At 51.3% G+C, this 17020-nt stretch overlaps 6 protein-coding genes across 6 annotated transcripts; 5 read left to right on the top strand and 1 right to left on the bottom strand.

Annotated features, from left to right (window-relative positions):
* Positions 1–899: 899 nt before the first annotated feature.
* Positions 900–1641, top strand: VTN77DRAFT_2513 (uncharacterized protein; the record flags this gene model as incomplete). Its single annotated transcript, XM_069418361.1, has 2 exons — positions 900–1163; positions 1225–1641. The coding sequence occupies 2 exons, from the start codon at positions 900–902 to the stop codon at positions 1639–1641; spliced, it is 681 nt and encodes a 226-aa protein (XP_069279139.1).
* Positions 1642–2913: 1272 nt separating this feature from the next.
* On the top strand, positions 2914–3569 carry VTN77DRAFT_2512 (uncharacterized protein; the record flags this gene model as incomplete). The annotated part of the gene is made up of 3 exons (XM_069418360.1): positions 2914–2943; positions 3014–3029; positions 3136–3569. 3 exons carry the CDS (start codon positions 2914–2916, stop codon positions 3567–3569), a joined length of 480 nt encoding a protein of 159 aa, XP_069279138.1.
* A 1813-nt stretch (positions 3570–5382) lies between these two features.
* On the top strand, positions 5383–6795 carry VTN77DRAFT_2511 (uncharacterized protein; the record flags this gene model as incomplete). The annotated part of the gene is made up of 1 exon (XM_069418359.1): positions 5383–6795. One exon carries the CDS (start codon positions 5383–5385, stop codon positions 6793–6795), a length of 1413 nt encoding a protein of 470 aa, XP_069279137.1.
* A 371-nt stretch (positions 6796–7166) lies between these two features.
* VTN77DRAFT_2510 (uncharacterized protein) lies at positions 7167–8344 on the bottom strand (the record flags this gene model as incomplete). The annotated part of the gene is made up of 3 exons (XM_069418358.1): positions 7167–7192; positions 7264–8278; positions 8330–8344. The coding sequence occupies 3 exons, from the start codon at positions 8342–8344 to the stop codon at positions 7167–7169; spliced, it is 1056 nt and encodes a 351-aa protein (XP_069279136.1).
* Positions 8345–9996: 1652 nt separating this feature from the next.
* VTN77DRAFT_2509 (uncharacterized protein) lies at positions 9997–11997 on the top strand (the record flags this gene model as incomplete). The annotated part of the gene is made up of 3 exons (XM_069418356.1): positions 9997–10063; positions 10125–10692; positions 10755–11997. 3 exons carry the CDS (start codon positions 9997–9999, stop codon positions 11995–11997), a joined length of 1878 nt encoding a protein of 625 aa, XP_069279135.1.
* A 1893-nt stretch (positions 11998–13890) lies between these two features.
* Positions 13891–16520, top strand: VTN77DRAFT_2508 (uncharacterized protein; the record flags this gene model as incomplete). Its single annotated transcript, XM_069418355.1, has 2 exons — positions 13891–14658; positions 14739–16520. The coding sequence occupies 2 exons, from the start codon at positions 13891–13893 to the stop codon at positions 16518–16520; spliced, it is 2550 nt and encodes an 849-aa protein (XP_069279134.1).
* Between the last annotated feature and the right edge of the window lie 500 nt (positions 16521–17020).

Here is a 17020-nt window from a genome sequence, read left to right as displayed (position 1 = left end):
GCCCTGGACCCTAAGCCCTGAGCCTTCCGCTGACTGCTTCCAAAAATAGTTGTTCAACAATACGATGTATCCTTATTATTGTTTGGATCTGCTACCCTGTTGTTTTCTGTTAACTGCATCTCAATGATTGATCCTTTTCTTGTTTCATTTTTCTTTTTCTATTGTCATTGTCCTTTCCCCTTTTCATTCCTTGTTTTTCTTATTTTCCCCTGGCGTAAGTTCCAACAATCAGTGTTTCCCCCTGAAAGAACCTCCGATAACCTTAACAGTACCACTGCCAAGGAGCGGAGCGTCGTCTTTTCAAGGTTGCGGGCCAATGATGCGAGTGACTGGCAACTGTCATTGGCTCAGTCTGGAAAACTAAATAATATTTAATACCACGTTGATGGTCCTTCGTGCTTGGCAAGTTTTCAATTCAACGTCACTGAAGAGCCTCCTTCAGTTTTCAGCCTCTTGTGGAGTACGGAGGATGTACTTAGTGCAGGCTGCAGAGTCTAGATGGAATCCACACTGGATTAATAGCCTGATGCTGCCTAGCTGCCATGAAAAATCGGGGCAGTTAGTTCAGAAAAAGATCTACGGAGTACTCCGTACGGTACATCCGCCAGGTTTCATCAGGCTTAATTCCCCAGTTATTAAATTACTCAAATGGTTCATGACCCAAGCAGGCATCCACGTGGGGGGTTGGATCGATATTGTATAAATAGTGGGCAGAGTAGAGCCAGATGAAATTCGAATTTCGTGAACTAGCAAGCAGGTGCAAGGAAGGAAGTTGCCTTTTTATCTACTATCTATCTATCTATCTATTCACTATATTGTCTCTAATTAATTCTTGTGCATCATACTCCATTTGAGAAGTCTCTCGCCCAGCAGAAATAAACAAGAAGAAGAAGAAACAAATGGCTATCATATCGAACATCCTGCTTGCCCTCTCGCTCGTCGCCCTCGCTCGAGCAGTCCCCAACGTCACCGCCGTCCTCGCTCAAGGCGGATGCTCCGTCTACCCGGATTATGACGCCTCAACCGGCATTGCCGGTCCCTGGATCATCCAAGTCGACCAATGCACCAACATGACAACGTCCCAACCCTGCAGCATCAACGGATACGGCGACAGTGTCGAAGTGAGGCGGCTGGCTGGCGACACGGGGATCCATGAGGGTTACGTTAGTAATAAGAAGTCATAAACATTCACGTTCGTTCTTCACTAATCTGGAAGACATTCAGATCACAATCGCCTACGTCAACGACGAAGCCAAAACGGCCATCCGCTGCAACGACGCAACCGGCAGCGTCCTCGAAGCCCTGACACCCACAGGCGTCAGCGGATACGCCTGGAATCAGATCAACATCACCAACATCCCCTACTCGGCGCCCCTGATGTGGGGACTTCCCCCCGACGCCAGCATCCCCGTCGAGCCCTACTACCACTACATCGGCGGCGTCAAGCAGCCGGGCCTGTTCCTGGGCTCGCATAACGTCACCACCTGGGGGATTAAGTACTATGAGGCCGACGCGGGGAGCCTCGACGGGGAGCCGTACTGGTTTATCCGGCTGTTGGGACCGGGCAGTGCCGATCCGACGACCGGACAGGCGCTCGAGGACGGTGAATCTGTGACTTTTATCCGCGTGAATGGCAGTTAGAGAAGTCTTACGTGTTGGACATATTGTGTAGATGATTTGTGGGTGTGGATATAATATGTTGAATACGGTTGTAGGTACAGTATATGTGCGTTTATTAGCACCATCGTCAATATGTCAGTCGTAACAGTGTAGTTGCAGATCAAGTATGTCGAATAAAAATCTCATTTGGTATCATATATTGAAGAACTCGACCTTGGTAGGGAATCAAGGCAATAGGTATTGTATATGTAGGCTGCGATCTCCATGATCATGTGACATTGTCTTGATCGTAAAGAAGAGACAGAAGAAAAGAAATAATGGGACGTCTATAATTCCCAATGTCAAATCTTACTGAGAGAAAATAACCTAGAGCAGTACTGACTGCTCTGCAGGTGATTCCAGAGGATAGCTATGTTCCCCACATTCTTCCTGTTCCTGAACTTGGAGGACAGTAGACAGTAAAAGTCCCTGGACCGCTATATTTATATTTTATACAATTTATAATTAATGGCTTAGGGACCATTCTCAAGAAAAAAAAATTCTAGCCAATGCGGCCTCCCAGTATGGGCCAGATTCATTCTTGTTTGTTATCAGCCTGCTAGGCAGGTAGAATGAGCTGTGCTATGAGTGGATCGGGTAATATACCCCGCGTCCGAACGGAAAGCCAACCTTGCTTTTTATAGCATCCATATCATAGCATTATTTATTTTATCTATAAGTTAATTCCTGAAATGACTACCTGAAATTCTTCCGGGAAAATGACATGGCACCCTGCTCCTGCATAATGAAGCAAAATAAACCGAAGTACTACCTAGGTACTTGACGATGACGTACACTGGCATAAAAAAGCAAGGTTACAGCAAGTCTGGATCGCGCGGAGGGATCCACCTGAAACAGAAACAGCAGCGTACCCCTCACTTTCTTACTTTAGGTACTTACTTACAGGTATTCTCAGCCAATTGATCGAGAATGTGCGTGTGAGACATGAATCTAGGCTGAGACACGATCGATTTTGTAGTAAGAAATCGGATAGATCGTCGCAGATTTAGGATGAGAAGACGGTCGATTGAGAGACTGGATGCATGCCACCGTGCATTGTATCAGCTAGCCACATTAATGATAAATCATAGATTATAAATCTAGATCATAGATAAATAGATGGGTGGGTGGATGGATGGGAGGCGACAGGTATATATTCTCCCAGTGTACTGGACGTACCCACCAACGTAGGTACCGTACCTTCCTTGAACGGTAGTGCAAACATAGTAATCACTCACCTCTTCTCCTCGCAATATGTCTGCTGAGATTTACTACCTGCCGTCGGTATGTTCGCATCCATATTGCTTTCATTCTGTATTGTCTTATGTATCACTGCTAACAGAATTGAATGCAGGGCTGCAACTGTGACGGTGAGTTCTATCCTCGACAACTTGTCGTCAGCGACTTACATATATATCTGAAAAAAAAAATCCAATCTATTCACAACAGCCAGCAGACTGACGAGGGAGTATATAGGAACCGGCTACACGCGCACTGACATCCTAAACGCCGCCGAAAAGGCCCTGTCTCTCGCCTCGCAGGGCCAGACCGTGGGCCGCGACAAGTACCCCCACGCGTACAACGACTACGAGCACTTCAACTTCAAGCACGCGCTGAAGCCGTACCTGGAGTTCCCAGTCGAGCGCAACGGACGCGTCTACGACGGCGGCTCGCCCGGCGCCGACCGGGTCGTCATCGGCAGCATCGCGCAGGACTTCTCCAGCGCCGTCTACTTCGCCGTCATCACGCACGATGGCTCCAAGCATGATGGCTTCACCGAGTGTCGGGACGACACGATGAATCTGCGCGGCAAGGGCAGGTACGAGCCTAACTACGACGAAGAACATGACCGGGAGAGACACCACTATTATCCTCCCCACCGGAAGTTGTTGGATCGGATTGATTTATGAGGAGAAGTTACATAGATATAGAATGGACATAATCATATTTCTCACTGTTCGCCCTTTCCTCCTTCCTATGATAGAATTGGGCAGCTCTTGCCTTATTGAGGGTGTTGCCTACCAGATAGGGAGGTGGTACAGGCTTCACTTGGCTAGTTTCTTCGTTTTTGACATCGCCCGACCAGATTTAGCAAACTAAAATCAATAATAGGTTCCATCTGCGATCAATTCTTGCCTATCTCTTGCCTTGTACACAGATCGTGGCCGGAATCTATATCTAGATGACATATGATCATTCTAGATGCACTCCCTCGAGCTAGAAGTCTATGGCAAACTAGCAGCCATCCAGCAAAATAGGCAGATATTAAAGAGCAAATATTGTTTTATCTTATTTTCAACTTTTGTTTTATCCTCTTTCCCTCCCTTTCATTCTCTCAGTTGGAGATCACATGAACACAATCTGATGGCAAACTCCTTCCTTACGGCAGTGAATATTACAGAGAACCTTACTTACCTAGTATATCAGTGAATGTCCAAGAATAGCACACAAGTCCAAAAGGCTAAGATCAACCGGTGAATACCTGTGCAGTGATTTAACAGATCCCTGGTTCGGCAAAGTAGCCAGGCACATATCCATCTTTGGTGATGCTATTCCTATTCTAGCCCTGTTTTGTTCTGGGTTACAGGTGTATGTAGCTTCAGTGGAACATTCACTAGATTGATCGTCAAGTGACTCACAATAAGCTGCTGGCAACCAGCTATTTATAAAAAAGATTTATTTGTCTGCTCTTCTTTTCTTTCTTCCACCCACCTACTTCTTGCTGCCTTCCAGTCTCCAACCCATCCCCTACTTGCTCTCTTCAAGTTGACTCGATATCTCATCTAAATCCATCATCTCCATTGACTACAGCTACAGCATGGCTACCACCATTACAACATGTCGCAACCGTGGTTCTGAATTCGAACTATGCTATGCCTCGCCCTCACTTCCCGCAATCGGGACCGTTTCGTCTCCAGCAAAGTCGACTCCTCTCTACTCCATAGTATAACTATAAGACTATGGAGTACCATATTCTGGCTCCCTTAGCGCTCAATACTCAGTCACATGACAATTAAACGGCTCCTGTCCGGGGAGTCAACCGCATTTTCCCCACGAAGTACTCCGTAGATAGTACCCAGTCCACCAGTGGTTGTTCTAATGGTTAGTTAGTACGGAGTAGGTTGCTATCGAAATTAGCTTATTCCCCACATTTCAAAAGCTCAGTTCAGTTCTCCGGATTCTCTCCGACAGACTACTCTGTGCTCCGTAGTCCAGTGACAGTCCAACTCCATCCGATTTAGCCGGTTAAATACCTAATTTATTTACCTTCCTTTTTCTGTTCTGATTGATTGTATAAGGTGACGCCGTGTCGTTGTGTTGATTACAACTCAGGCTAAATACAACGAATGGATCTAATTTGATCCTTTTTTGATTTGATTGATCCGATTGATAATAAAGTCTGGCTTGTGCAGACTACAGAGTACCGGAGTTGACTAACTTGACTACCTACTTAGCTAGTTTTCTAGCTATACTCCTTCCTGGGCTTGAACTTACTCTAGGTGATGGAATCGGATGTTTTCTTCCAGTTACCTACCTTAGCTACCTTAGTTAGGCTTTTTGTCAGATTTAATTAATGAGCATATATAACGCATGTAGTCCACTGAACCGGATCTGTCGTCTTCTTGTAATGATATAAAAGGAAACTAGGCCTGGTTGTCTCAGGTAGAGAGTGATTGATTGGTAATTGTTGATTGATTGAGATCATATCTGTATATATACACGATGATCTCTCTTCTCGCGCTGGCCGCCGCAGCGCCAATTGCTGCTGTGTCCGCAGCACCCCAGGCCCAAATCTCCGTCAACGCACGAACCCGCTTCCAGCAGGTCGACGGATTCGGCTTCTCGGAAGCCTTCCAGCGAGCAGAGGACATCTACGGCAAGGATGGCTTGTCGCCTGAGAACCGCACGAAAGTGCTCGACCTCCTGTTCAGCGACACCCACGGCGCCGGCCTGACCATCGTCCGCAATGGTATCGGGTCCAGCAACAGCTCCATCAGCGACTTTATGATCTCCATCGAGCCCTTCAGTCCCGGCTTGCCGTCTGCGCCGCCGCACTACATCTGGAACGGCAACGACAGCGGCCAAGTGTGGCTGTCGCAGCAGGCGGCCTCGTATGGCGTCAACACCTTCTATGCCGACGCGTGGTCCGCCCCCGGATACATGAAGACCAACGACGACGATTCCAACGGCGGGTACCTGTGTGGCGTGACAAACACGTCCTGTGCCACCGGTGACTGGAAGCAGGCCTATGCCAACTATCTGGTCCAGTACGTCCGCTTCTACCAGCAGGTCGGCATCAAGATCACCCATCTGGGTTTCTTGAACGAGCCCCAGGAGGACGTCACATATGCCAGCATGCTGTCGGACGGTACCCAGGCGGCCGACTTCATCAAAGTCCTGGCGCCCACCGTCAAGGCGGCCGGTCTCGATGTCAAGCTCACCTGCTGCGACGGCGTCGGGTGGGAGCAGCAGAGGGCGATGCTACCGGGCCTCCAGGCCGGAGGGCCCGAGCACAGCGCAGAAAGTCTTCTCTCCGTGATTACTTCCCATGGATACAATTCCCCGCCCACGACGCCTCTCGAGACCTCCTTGCCCGTGTGGATGACGGAGTGGGCCGATCTGACGGGCAACTACACGGCAGCCTGGTACGAGAACGGCGCTGCGGGCGAGGGTCTGACCTGGGCGAACCGCATCCAAAACGCCTTCACGCAGAGCAACGTCAGCGCCTTCCTCCACTGGATCGGCGCGGAGAACTCCACGAGCAACAGCGCCCTGGTCAACCTGCACGGCGATTCCTATGTCGCGACCAAGAGGCTGTGGGCATTCGGTCAGTTCAGTCGCTTCGTCCGGCCGGGAGCCGTCCGCATCGCCGCGTCCAGTTCGGACCCCTTGGTCACGGTCAGCGCGTTCCAGAACAAGGATAACGGCGTGGTTGCCACGCAGGTGATCAACAATGCCGATACGGACTATGAGGTCGAGGTGGATTTGACGGGCTATGGCCCTGTGTCCGTGATCCAGCCATATCTGACGAACAATGAGAACGACCTCGAAGCCCTCAAGCCGGTCGTTGCTGTTGGGGGCAAGTTTACTAGTGTCGTTCCGGCGCGATCCATGGTTAGTTTCGTGAGTAAATAGTGGTAACTGAAATATGAGATGAGTGATGATGAGAAAAGAAAAGAAAGACCTGTTGTACATAGATTGAGTTGACTGAAGTGTCCATGTCATGTGATATTGCACATCCCAAAATTATCTTGGTATTGGTCCACCAAACTGAAATACACTTCCTGTCTCAGACTGTTCCAGTCGATGCCTTCGTAAGAATATTAAGACTTGATATGCCATGCTAGAAAGAGGCCATGCTTGCGGCATAAAGGAAGGGGAAGAAGAAGACAAGGAAGATCTGGATGGTTTAAAACATGTCCTCCGTTGAATTATTCCTGACCATCCAGATACCTCTGAAGACAATTTCCTCTGTGTCTCAAGCCGATCCGTCCTTTTCTACATACTCAGGAACTCCCCAGGCCAGGCCAATCTGTCAAGGTCAATCAGTCAAATCCATCTCATGGGACAATGCAAACAGAAGATGACGGCTGAAATACTCACCAAACGTCGTCCGCTCCGCTAACCTCTTGGACACCTCCACTGGATCGCCAACACGGATCAGGACCTCCTTCTGGTCTTTCAGAAACCCATATCGTCCAAACACCGGACTCCATTTGGCACCTTTATCCACCCGTCGATCCTTGACCAGTTTCTTGAACACCTGCCCAGCCTCGCCCGTGCCATGTTTCCCCGTCTCATAGTCGACATCGATGCTGCGGCATCGCACACAGTTGGATGTCAGCAGGATTTTGACCTTGCTGCTGCTGTCATCGTCTCCAATCGTCAGCTCCCCCCAAAAGTCTTCGTCGAATGCGGTCTCCGCGCCAGAGACCACGATGTTGGGCCGGAATTTCGTTACGTCCATCTCCACGCCGTCTGGCAAGCGAGCGGAGACGTTCTGCACTGAGGTCTCGGAAACGACCAGATACGCTGCGCAGTCGGCAAAGGTGAGGATTCCCTCGTCTTCTTTCTTTTCTCCACATCCTAAGTACGGGATGCTGCCCGCGATGCTGGATAGCCATCCTCCGCCGCCGCCGTTCTGCAAATTAGGCGACATGGACCCGAGCACTCGTCTGCGGTTGTTGCCCACATAGGCCAGGATTACAGGATACCCAAAGCACTCACTGAACCAGTCGTTGTAGGTACTTCCCATGTTGTACCCTTTCGTCGGACTCTGGTGCAACGTGATGTCCAGCTGCTCCAAACCCTCCACGTCCGGCTGCAATGGCACCTCGAGCGTCCTGCTCTCCTTGGCCTCCGAGACAGGCGGCGGCCGATATGTGACGATGATCTTCCCGTCCCGGCTCTCGCTGTCGCTTGGGAGGACCAGATCGGTCAGGAAGAGTGACATCTCGGGGTAGTGTGGCACGTGCATGTTCTTCAGGGTGCGACCGTTTTTGTCATCCTTTTCGATCTTGAGGAGCATGAAGCACCGGTCGTATGGAAAGCCATGGCGAGTGACAAGGGCTTCTTGGAGTTTCGTCGGACGGAGCGACTTGATCGGGTAGACGTATAGCTGTGAGGGTGAGACGATATACAAGAAGTGTACCAAGAGATGACTTCGTACCTGACTGATCTGCATCTTTCTCTCCTGGTCTCTACCTACGAATCCTATCTTTCTTCAAACTCATTCACTACTACCTGCCTACCTGTCTAACTTGCAATACGATGATCAATGGACTGATCGATGCGAAGACTCCAGGTCCAGAATCGGTCCTGGCGCTAGACAGCGAGGCCTGCCTCTGTCTGTCTCGAACGAGTGGCAGGAAAAGGTATGCGATTATTTCATATACTGATCAACAGTATCTTCAGAATGGAAAGAAGATACGTAGTTACTGACTGGAAGAAGACAACGATGAAGATCTTGATTTAATTACGGAGGTCCAATGGTGAATGAGAATCGCTATCTTCTCCGCATGCGGCATCTGGAGAGCGAGCCCAGAGGGGCTAGGAAAGTACCGTCCAATCACAGAACAATTAATTACTGGAGAAACTTTCATCCTCTTCTTTTTCCCTTTTACCTTTTCTCTTTCTGTTCTTCAATTTTAATTTTAATTTTAATGTTCTTTTTTTTTTAAATTTTCACTAAGTTCAATAGTATTTCCTTTGGCGTTAATTACTCAAATTGGGAAGCCTTTTGCGCTTCCTATCAGTCCAGTTTTAAATAGGTATTTGAGGAATGACAGCTTATCGATAAGGACCCTTCGGTGGTTTCACCGGCCTTGCTCTGCACTATTATGATATATTTCTGACCTTCCCAGTTCTGGTGTGACCTAGAATCTTCTGTCTAGAATCAGATACCTAGGATCTTGTTCTGACTTGTATGGACTAAGATCTTTCTCTGTTTCTCTTCTTTCCCAGTACGGGCCCGAATGACATATGTATGTAGTCAGGAAAAAAAATTCTAGAAGTAACGCTCTTTGGTGGGGTTCATCTTAGACATTCTGCTCAAACAATGCCTATTATAATCCAACAGACCTGACAGAACAATCTAAAATTAGCAGGACTTGTCATGCGACTCGCGTGACGATGAACCGTGGAACCGCCATGGAATTCCGCCAAGCTATTGTCGAATCAGACTGCGAAGAATGAGGGTGACTGATCTCTATCCCCAGCCCAACTCCACAGCAGTATGCGAGGGATTACATCAGGTAAAGCCGGCTGACCCGGCGGGCAGGAAATCAAAATGACAATGACGCAGACGTGCACCGCCACACGCTTGGGCAAGGCTCGTCTGTCATTGGGCGAGAACATTACGGGGTAAGGATCCGCCCGCGGCTGGCCAATCGCAGGCTCAGACAGGCCTGAACTCAACGCCGAACCCGATCGGGCCTGACGGGAGCCCCTCGACCGCCGAACGCGCGATCGCCGCTTAACTTAACTAGCAATCAACCACCGCCTTCATTGTTCGACGGATTCGAGGCATCTCAGCTCCAGCTGTTGAATTCTTCTCTGGGAGACGCGCGTCCTGTTTGTTGCCTTTCTCCGGCACGGTATATCCTGCTGTTGTGCCAAGGCCTTGGTCAGGCTTTTACTTTTCCTTCTGCGCGCTACGCCCCGCTGAACCACGTGATACATCTGTAATAATACTCAAGTCACCGGATCACCAGCCGCTCAGGCATCCGCCCACCACCGGATAAGGAACGACTAAGGAACGACAAACTCAACAAAGGACTGTTGGTCCTTACGTGAAAAGCAGCGTCTGCTGCTCAGAAATTCGAATTCGCAGTCACCATGGACAATGTACTGCTTCGCCGCAAAGACACCACCAAAGGCCCGCCCTTAAGGATCCTCTCACTAGGTAGGAGGCATTCGCCTGCCATGACATTGATGTGCTCCCCAGAAGCTGATTCCATGTGCAGATGGAGGTGGTGTCAGGGGTTATTCCATGCTCATCCTCCTGCAGGAGCTGATGTATCGCACCTACGTCGAATGTGAAGGCAAAGCACCCCGTCGCGATCAGATTCCCAAACCCTGCGACCATTTTGACCTCATCGTGGGCACCGGCACAGGCGGACTGATCGCTCTCATGCTGGGTCGGCTACGCCTTGATCTAGAGACGTGCAAGGAGGTCTACGTGCGCATGACGAAACGGGTCTTTGAGACCGACAAAACCATCGCCGGTATCCCCTACCGTTCGACCCTATTCAAGGCTTCCAGACTCGAGGAGGCGATTAAACAGTGTGTCCGGGAACATACCATATACGAATCGGAAGGGAATGATATGGTCAACACCAGCGGACGCGAGATTTCCAGCCCGATCAATTCCATCCCGCAACGCTCAGTGAGTCGCTCCAGCGTTAGCTCCACGAGCACGTCTCGCGCCCCATCCTCTCCCATCGGTCATCGACACTCGTCGTTGGTCAATGGCTTGATGTGGGGCAACCCCGATGCTGCCCTTTACGACAACCGGGAATTTCGCACTAAGACGTCAGCTTTCCCCTGTCATCCCAGTTTGCTCCGAGTTGATCGCTGATTAGACAGACAAACAGGGCCGTTACCGCCGTCTACAAAGGGACCCCGCGCAATGGCACGCCGACGTTGTTGCGATCGTATGACTCGAGAAAGGAACCTCCTCCGGAATTCAACTGCACCATCTGGCAAGCCGGCCGCGCGACGTCCGCCACGGGTCTTGCGTTCAAACCAATCCAGATTGGACAACACGTTTTTATCGATGAAGGCGCCGGACCCTACAATCCGGCGCCTCTAGCCCTCGATGAGGCGGCCGTCAACGAATGGCCGGGCAGGGAAATCGGGGTCTTTGTCAGCGTTGGGACCGGAAAGCGGCCGCCGGGGACGAGCCATCGACAGCATGAGTGGTGGGAGGATTTCTTTGGCGATGCCCTGGGCAGCTTCGCAGAGGCACGGAGGCGGCTGATTGCCAAGATCGAGGGGTGTGAAGAGATCCACCACCAAATGCTGAGGGAGCACTTGGCCAAGCGTAACGTCAAGAGGGAAAACTACTACCGGTTGAACGTGGAGGTGGGTGTGGGGGAATTTGGGATGAACGAGTGGAATCGGCTGGCGGACATCAGCACCAGCACACGGCGATACCTGGCGAAGCCCGAGGTGCAGGCCATGACTTTGGACGCGGCCGTCAAGCTGGCCAAAATCTACCGCATGCACCGTCGACTCGCTGCCCATGCAGCAGCAACAGCAGACAACCTGTCCGACAGTGAAGAGGCTGTCCCCGCGCCGCCACCACTACCACCTTCTCTTTCGATCGTACCGCCCCCTTCGAATCCCATGGCGGTCGAGCTTCCGGCCGATCCCATCCCGATCACACACTCTCCCCGTTCGTCCCGTCAGTCTATGCCCTTTGCCTCCAGTGAGAAGTTCACGGTCTTCTCTCCCGATGATATTCCCACGTCTCCAGACGCGCTCCCGCATCATCCAACGCCGCAGGACGCGAGCGTCACTCCCCATCCCCGCCGTTCTGGCGATCTCCCACCTTATCCGCTCGGTCGTGAGCATTCCCGTCCTAGTACGACACACTCTGGGTCACCCCGCCGCAGTGGTGAATCACTGAGCTCGAACACCCCTCCCCCGGTGCCGCCCAAAACGCCAATCCCGTATCCGGAAGAAGGAGGTAGTGGCGGGATTACCATGCCCCTTCCGCCCGGACCGCTGCAAGCTGGTGGACATGCCAATGGACACTCAAGACCGCCGTATCCCGTGGATGGGCCTCCTCCGGTGGTCAACAAGCTTCGAAAGCCGACCTACAATGTGAGATGAAGGTCGAAAAAGTGTACCATCTCTGATTCTTCCTTCCTTTTCTTCTTTTTCTTTTCCCCTTCACTCTTCTGTGACTCTTATACCCGGCTCCACTGACGTTGGCATCTTTCTTTTCCGCCTAGTGATTTCCCCGTACTATTTGCGTTGAGATGATATCCTCATCTGGTCTGTGCCTCTCTCAGAATGTTTTCACGGCGAGGGCCTCTGTTGCCAGGGATTGGACGGATGATCTGGATTTTTTTTTTGTTCTTCCATCTTTCCGTTCGGACTTGTCTTGATGATTTTGACGACGACGACGATAATGATCCTGTATTCTCATGGATATTCATGAATTTCCTGTTTCGTTTTGTTTGCATTGGTGATACCATGATATGATATCCTCTTGGAACAGGTGCAACAGGGCAGGCATGTAATTTTAGCTGGTCTTTTTCGCATCGTATGGCACAGAATAATAGGAGAGAACCCATAGCCACATAATGAATCTGCATTTTTGACGTCGTCTTTTTTTTTAAAAAAAAAAAGTATCAGGAGACGAATCTACCCATGATACTCTGAATGCTGTCTTATGAATTAGTCGAAGAGATAGTTGCAGTTCTAATTTTATCCACATCCTGTACTCTGTACCAATGTTTAGAAGCTCTGACGCTGTTGAAACACCGGAGATCCTTGATGACTCAGCACTGGGCTGTGTAAACGTACTCCATACAGTTCAGAAACGCATAACGATAGACTAAAGGAACGGACCCTGGATTCTTGTTAGTAGTTACCCACAACGTGTCTCACCGGTCCACAGCAATGAGGCTGGGGGAGAGCCACGGGGCCGTCTGTTGGCCCGATCGGGATGGGTCCGAGCGTGGAGATGCGACATGCGACGGTGGCTGGAGAGACTCCGGCCAAAGAACTGCCGCCAAGACGAGACCATGCAACCACACATCCTCAGTATGGATTTAACCATGGTTGAATAATGGCTCTGGTTGTGGCTCTGACGGGGTCGTACCGTCGGATGCTGTCAGCTTAATTAATTGAGGTGGTCGGGGAGCTCTTCAAAGAGGGCGAAACACAGAACAAGCCACCTGTTTGTAAATTAATTCATTCTTTTTTGCCTTTTTCTTTCTCATCTCTTCTCTTCTATCCGTGTTTCGCCTTCTTTGGTAGAATTGACCTCTTCGTTTCTGACGAACAGAGAGATTACTTCTTATCAGGCAGATAATATTTCTTCTGCTGCTGACGCCGTTTCGAGACGCTCCCCTGCCACCCACCATCCCTCCTCTTCCTCCTTCCTCCTCTTAACCGACGGACGATTTCAATCATCGAGCCGCCCGTGGACACGTTTATCACACGTTTATCGCACAGAATAAATAGCAGCTGGCGGCGCAGGGACCGTTTCGATTCGGCGGCACGTTGACAGGGCCCTGCCAAGAGCGACTCGCCTGTTTCCCCGCGGCCATCTCGACGAATCCTGTTGATCGCACACCACAACCGCTGATCTCCTACGAAGTGTAGTACTTCTGCAACGTCATCGGCGTCAAAAAGCACGAACGTCACAGGCAGGGAAAGGGCCTGCTGTTTGGTTGCGATAGTGGAGTTCTGCGGGAGACTTAGAGTTTCACCTTCGTCTCATAACCCAAATTAAACCACACGGCGCAACGAACCATCTGAACAGCACTCACGCCCATGCCTCCCCGATAACGACCTTTCCTACATCCCCACCTCCTCGGTATTTTCTTCTACACGACGACTTGATCGATTGTGTCGTCGTCACCGCCCTTGTGGACTTCCTTCCCTTCGATCGAGGTGGGCGGTTCCTAGGGTAGCTCTCCCAACTGGAAGACGACAGGAAAATACAACAGACGTAGCGACCGCCATTGCAGGCAGTGGCCTTGGTTCGCCGTCATGGATACAACTGCATCGGCTCTGGCCCATGCCAGTGCTCTCTATGCTCGCGCCTCCAGCGACAACACATCCCAACCTCCCGTCTACAAGGCGATAGGGGTCACCCTCGCGGTTTCGTCCGGCGTCTTCATCGGGTCGTCCTTCGTTCTCAAAAAGACTGGCTTGCTCAAGGCCAATGTCAAGTACAATGAGGAGGCTGGCGAAGGGTACGGCTACTTAAAGAACGCGTGGTGGTGGTCGGGCATGATCTTGATGATCGTTGGCGAGATATGCAATTTTGTCGCTTACGCCTTTGTCGACGCCATCCTCGTCACACCCATGGGGGCTCTGTCGGTGGTGGTCACGACCATCTTGTCTGCCATCTTCCTGAAAGAACGACTCAGTTTTGTCGGAAAGGTCGGGTGCTTCAACTGCATTGTCGGCTCCGTCATCATCGCCCTGAATGCTCCTCAACAGTCTTCCGTATCCACCATCCAGGAGATGCAGCACTATGTCATCGCTCCAGGTTTTCTGACCTACGCCGGCATCATCGTCGTCGGCTGTGCGTTTGTCGCGCTATGGGCTGGTCCCCGCTATGGCAAACGGAGCATGTTCGTCTACCTTACCATCTGCAGTCTGATCGGAGGATTAAGCGTCGTCGCCACGCAAGGATTGGGTGCAGCTATTCTCGCTCAGATCCGAGGCGTGCCCCAGTTCAATCAATGGTTCCTCTATGTGCTGTTAGGTTTTGTGATCGTCTCCCTCCTCACCGAGATTATCTACCTCAATGTGAGTCGCGTACTCGATCTGTGCTGTCCATTTCCATTTCCATTCTAATTTTCTTTTGTCCCACCGCTGACTCCCGATAGAAAGCTCTAAATATCTTCAATGCCGCGCTTGTCACACCCACCTACTATGTTTTCTTCACCAGTGCCACAATTGTGACGTCGGCGATCCTTTTTCAAGGTTTCGCTGGCTCTGTGATGGCGATTGTGACTATGATTCTGGGATTCTTCCAGATTTGTTCTGGGGTGGTCTTGTTGCAACTGTCCAAATCTGCCAAGGACGTGCCTGATGCGGCGATTTTCAAGGGCGACCTGGATCAGATCCGGGAGGTTAGCGAGATAGAGCAGCCCGAGTCCGAGCCCAAGGCCGATGCCATCCGCGGCACCGCCGCTATCATCCGCCGCATCTCTGTTTCAAGGCAAAAGATGGAAGAAGAGGAGGTGAAGAGGTACTTTAGGGAGAGACACGAGGATCAATTGAAACCGCCTGCCGAGAATGAGATTATCGAGTGGGATGGATTGAGACGACGCAAGACGGTGATAGGCGAGGGTCCGACGATGGCACCGCGGACACCGCGAACGCCGCGTTCGCCTCACCCTCCACTGGGTATGTCTCGTTTCCCAGTCGAAGAGGAACAGCCGGCGCGGTCGCCGAGCGGAAAGAGTCAGCGATCGTTCCTCGGCCGGGCGTCGTCCATGCTCCATCCCTCCTCGCATTACCCCCACAGCCCGCTGCACCCTGTCGCGTTGACAGAAATCGCCGTTCCCCAGAACAACAAAGACGTCGACACGGCCTACCATGGTCCGTCCTCAGGAGGAACCGCCCTCGATGCTCCGTTTCAGCCCCAATCCGGGAGAGAACGCAGTGACACGCCTCGATCTATCGCCTGGGCCGACGAGGTCCGTCCTGACCAACCGTCCAGCCGGCACAGCCATCTGGCACCGGAGCCACCACCTCATTCCGCACGACGTCAATTTTCCTTCCACACGGTCTTCAATCGGATCGCAACGGGCCAGAATTCCCCTCGAAGCCCCAGCAGTCCGGGCCGTGGGATCCTGAAGCTAACCGAGCGATCGTCCAGTAACGAACAGAAACGAGTGCTGAAGCATGCCACCGAGGAAGAGAGGCTTGGTCTCGTGAAAGGGGACTCTCGTCCTGCGGAGGAAGAGGACTATTTGGACGAGAAGATTCCGCGATCGACGTCTCCCGAGTCCTTCGACTCTACGTTAGAGGAATTGGAAACAGTCAACCAACCGTACGCTCGCCCCCATCAGGCGTCGACGGCCTCGTTGACGGCCTCGTCGATCTCCACCACTGCTTTCCCCCCGTATGAAGACCACCATCCACCGTATCATACAGAAGCCGACACGCACTTCATTTCCGTCCGACAAGTCTCGTCTCCCGAGCATGACGGCGCAGCTGGGCAGTGGCCTCGCTCGCGTTCCACACATCATCAGCCCGAGTCGCTTCACAGCTCCCGACAGGCTCCTCATCGTCCTCCTCCCTACGGACGTCCAGCTCGGAACTCTCTTCCTCCCATCCCAGCGGAAGAACCAGCCGGTGCAGAAGGCGGCGCATCATCAGAAGAACCGTCCTATGTGCGAGTTGAAATGCGTTCCCCGGATAGACAGGACCACAGCAGTTCCGAGCTGGGCGTTACATCTCTGTCTTCTTCGTCGTCGTCATCGCCACGGCGGCCATCAACCCCAGGGAACAGCCACCGTGGTGCTCGTCGCGACAGTAGCTGGCGACGGGAGCCACGAGGCGACGTGTCCAGCAGGGGGAGCAGTCGAAGCAACAGCGGGAGCCGTGACGGTGACAATGGAGCCAGCAGACCTCTCGTTCGAGGGGGGGCATTCATCTGAGCAACCCCGACATGACGTTCTCCATCTTTAAGAGGGTTGATATTAGAGTTACGATTGATGTTGATGTGATGCATCAATATGGGAATCTTTTTTGATTTTTTTTTCTCTTCATGTACAATTTCATACTGTCCCCTTTTTCTGGACATGATTTTCCCCACTTTCTTTCTTCTTGCAACGGGCGGATATGATTGATTAACATCATTCTATAGAAGGCTTGTGTTATGTTATGTTGCATTGCAGTTGGACTTGGACTTGGACTTGGTCATGGACACGGGATAGTTATAGTCAACTCATCACTCGCCATGGAATAAAAGTACAGTAAAGGTAAATGAAGATATCCAATGTGTAATATTATCAGGTAATGTGACTCATCTCATCCCGTCACATCCCATCAGGTCATGTGTCGTCGTCTGGTCATGTATTCCACAACCAGAGAGAGGATAAAATGAGATAATAACTCATGGCTTCAGCTGGCAGACAAGTTTTAGAATGTTATGGGT

Source organism: Rasamsonia byssochlamydoides, assembly GCF_041956645.1.
Source record: "Rasamsonia byssochlamydoides strain NRRL 3658 unplaced genomic scaffold VTN77scaffold_19, whole genome shotgun sequence".
NCBI lineage: Eukaryota > Fungi > Ascomycota > Eurotiomycetes > Eurotiales > Trichocomaceae > Rasamsonia > Rasamsonia byssochlamydoides.
Note: the sequence above shows the minus strand (reverse complement) of the source record. Positions and strands in the feature narration are given on the sequence as shown.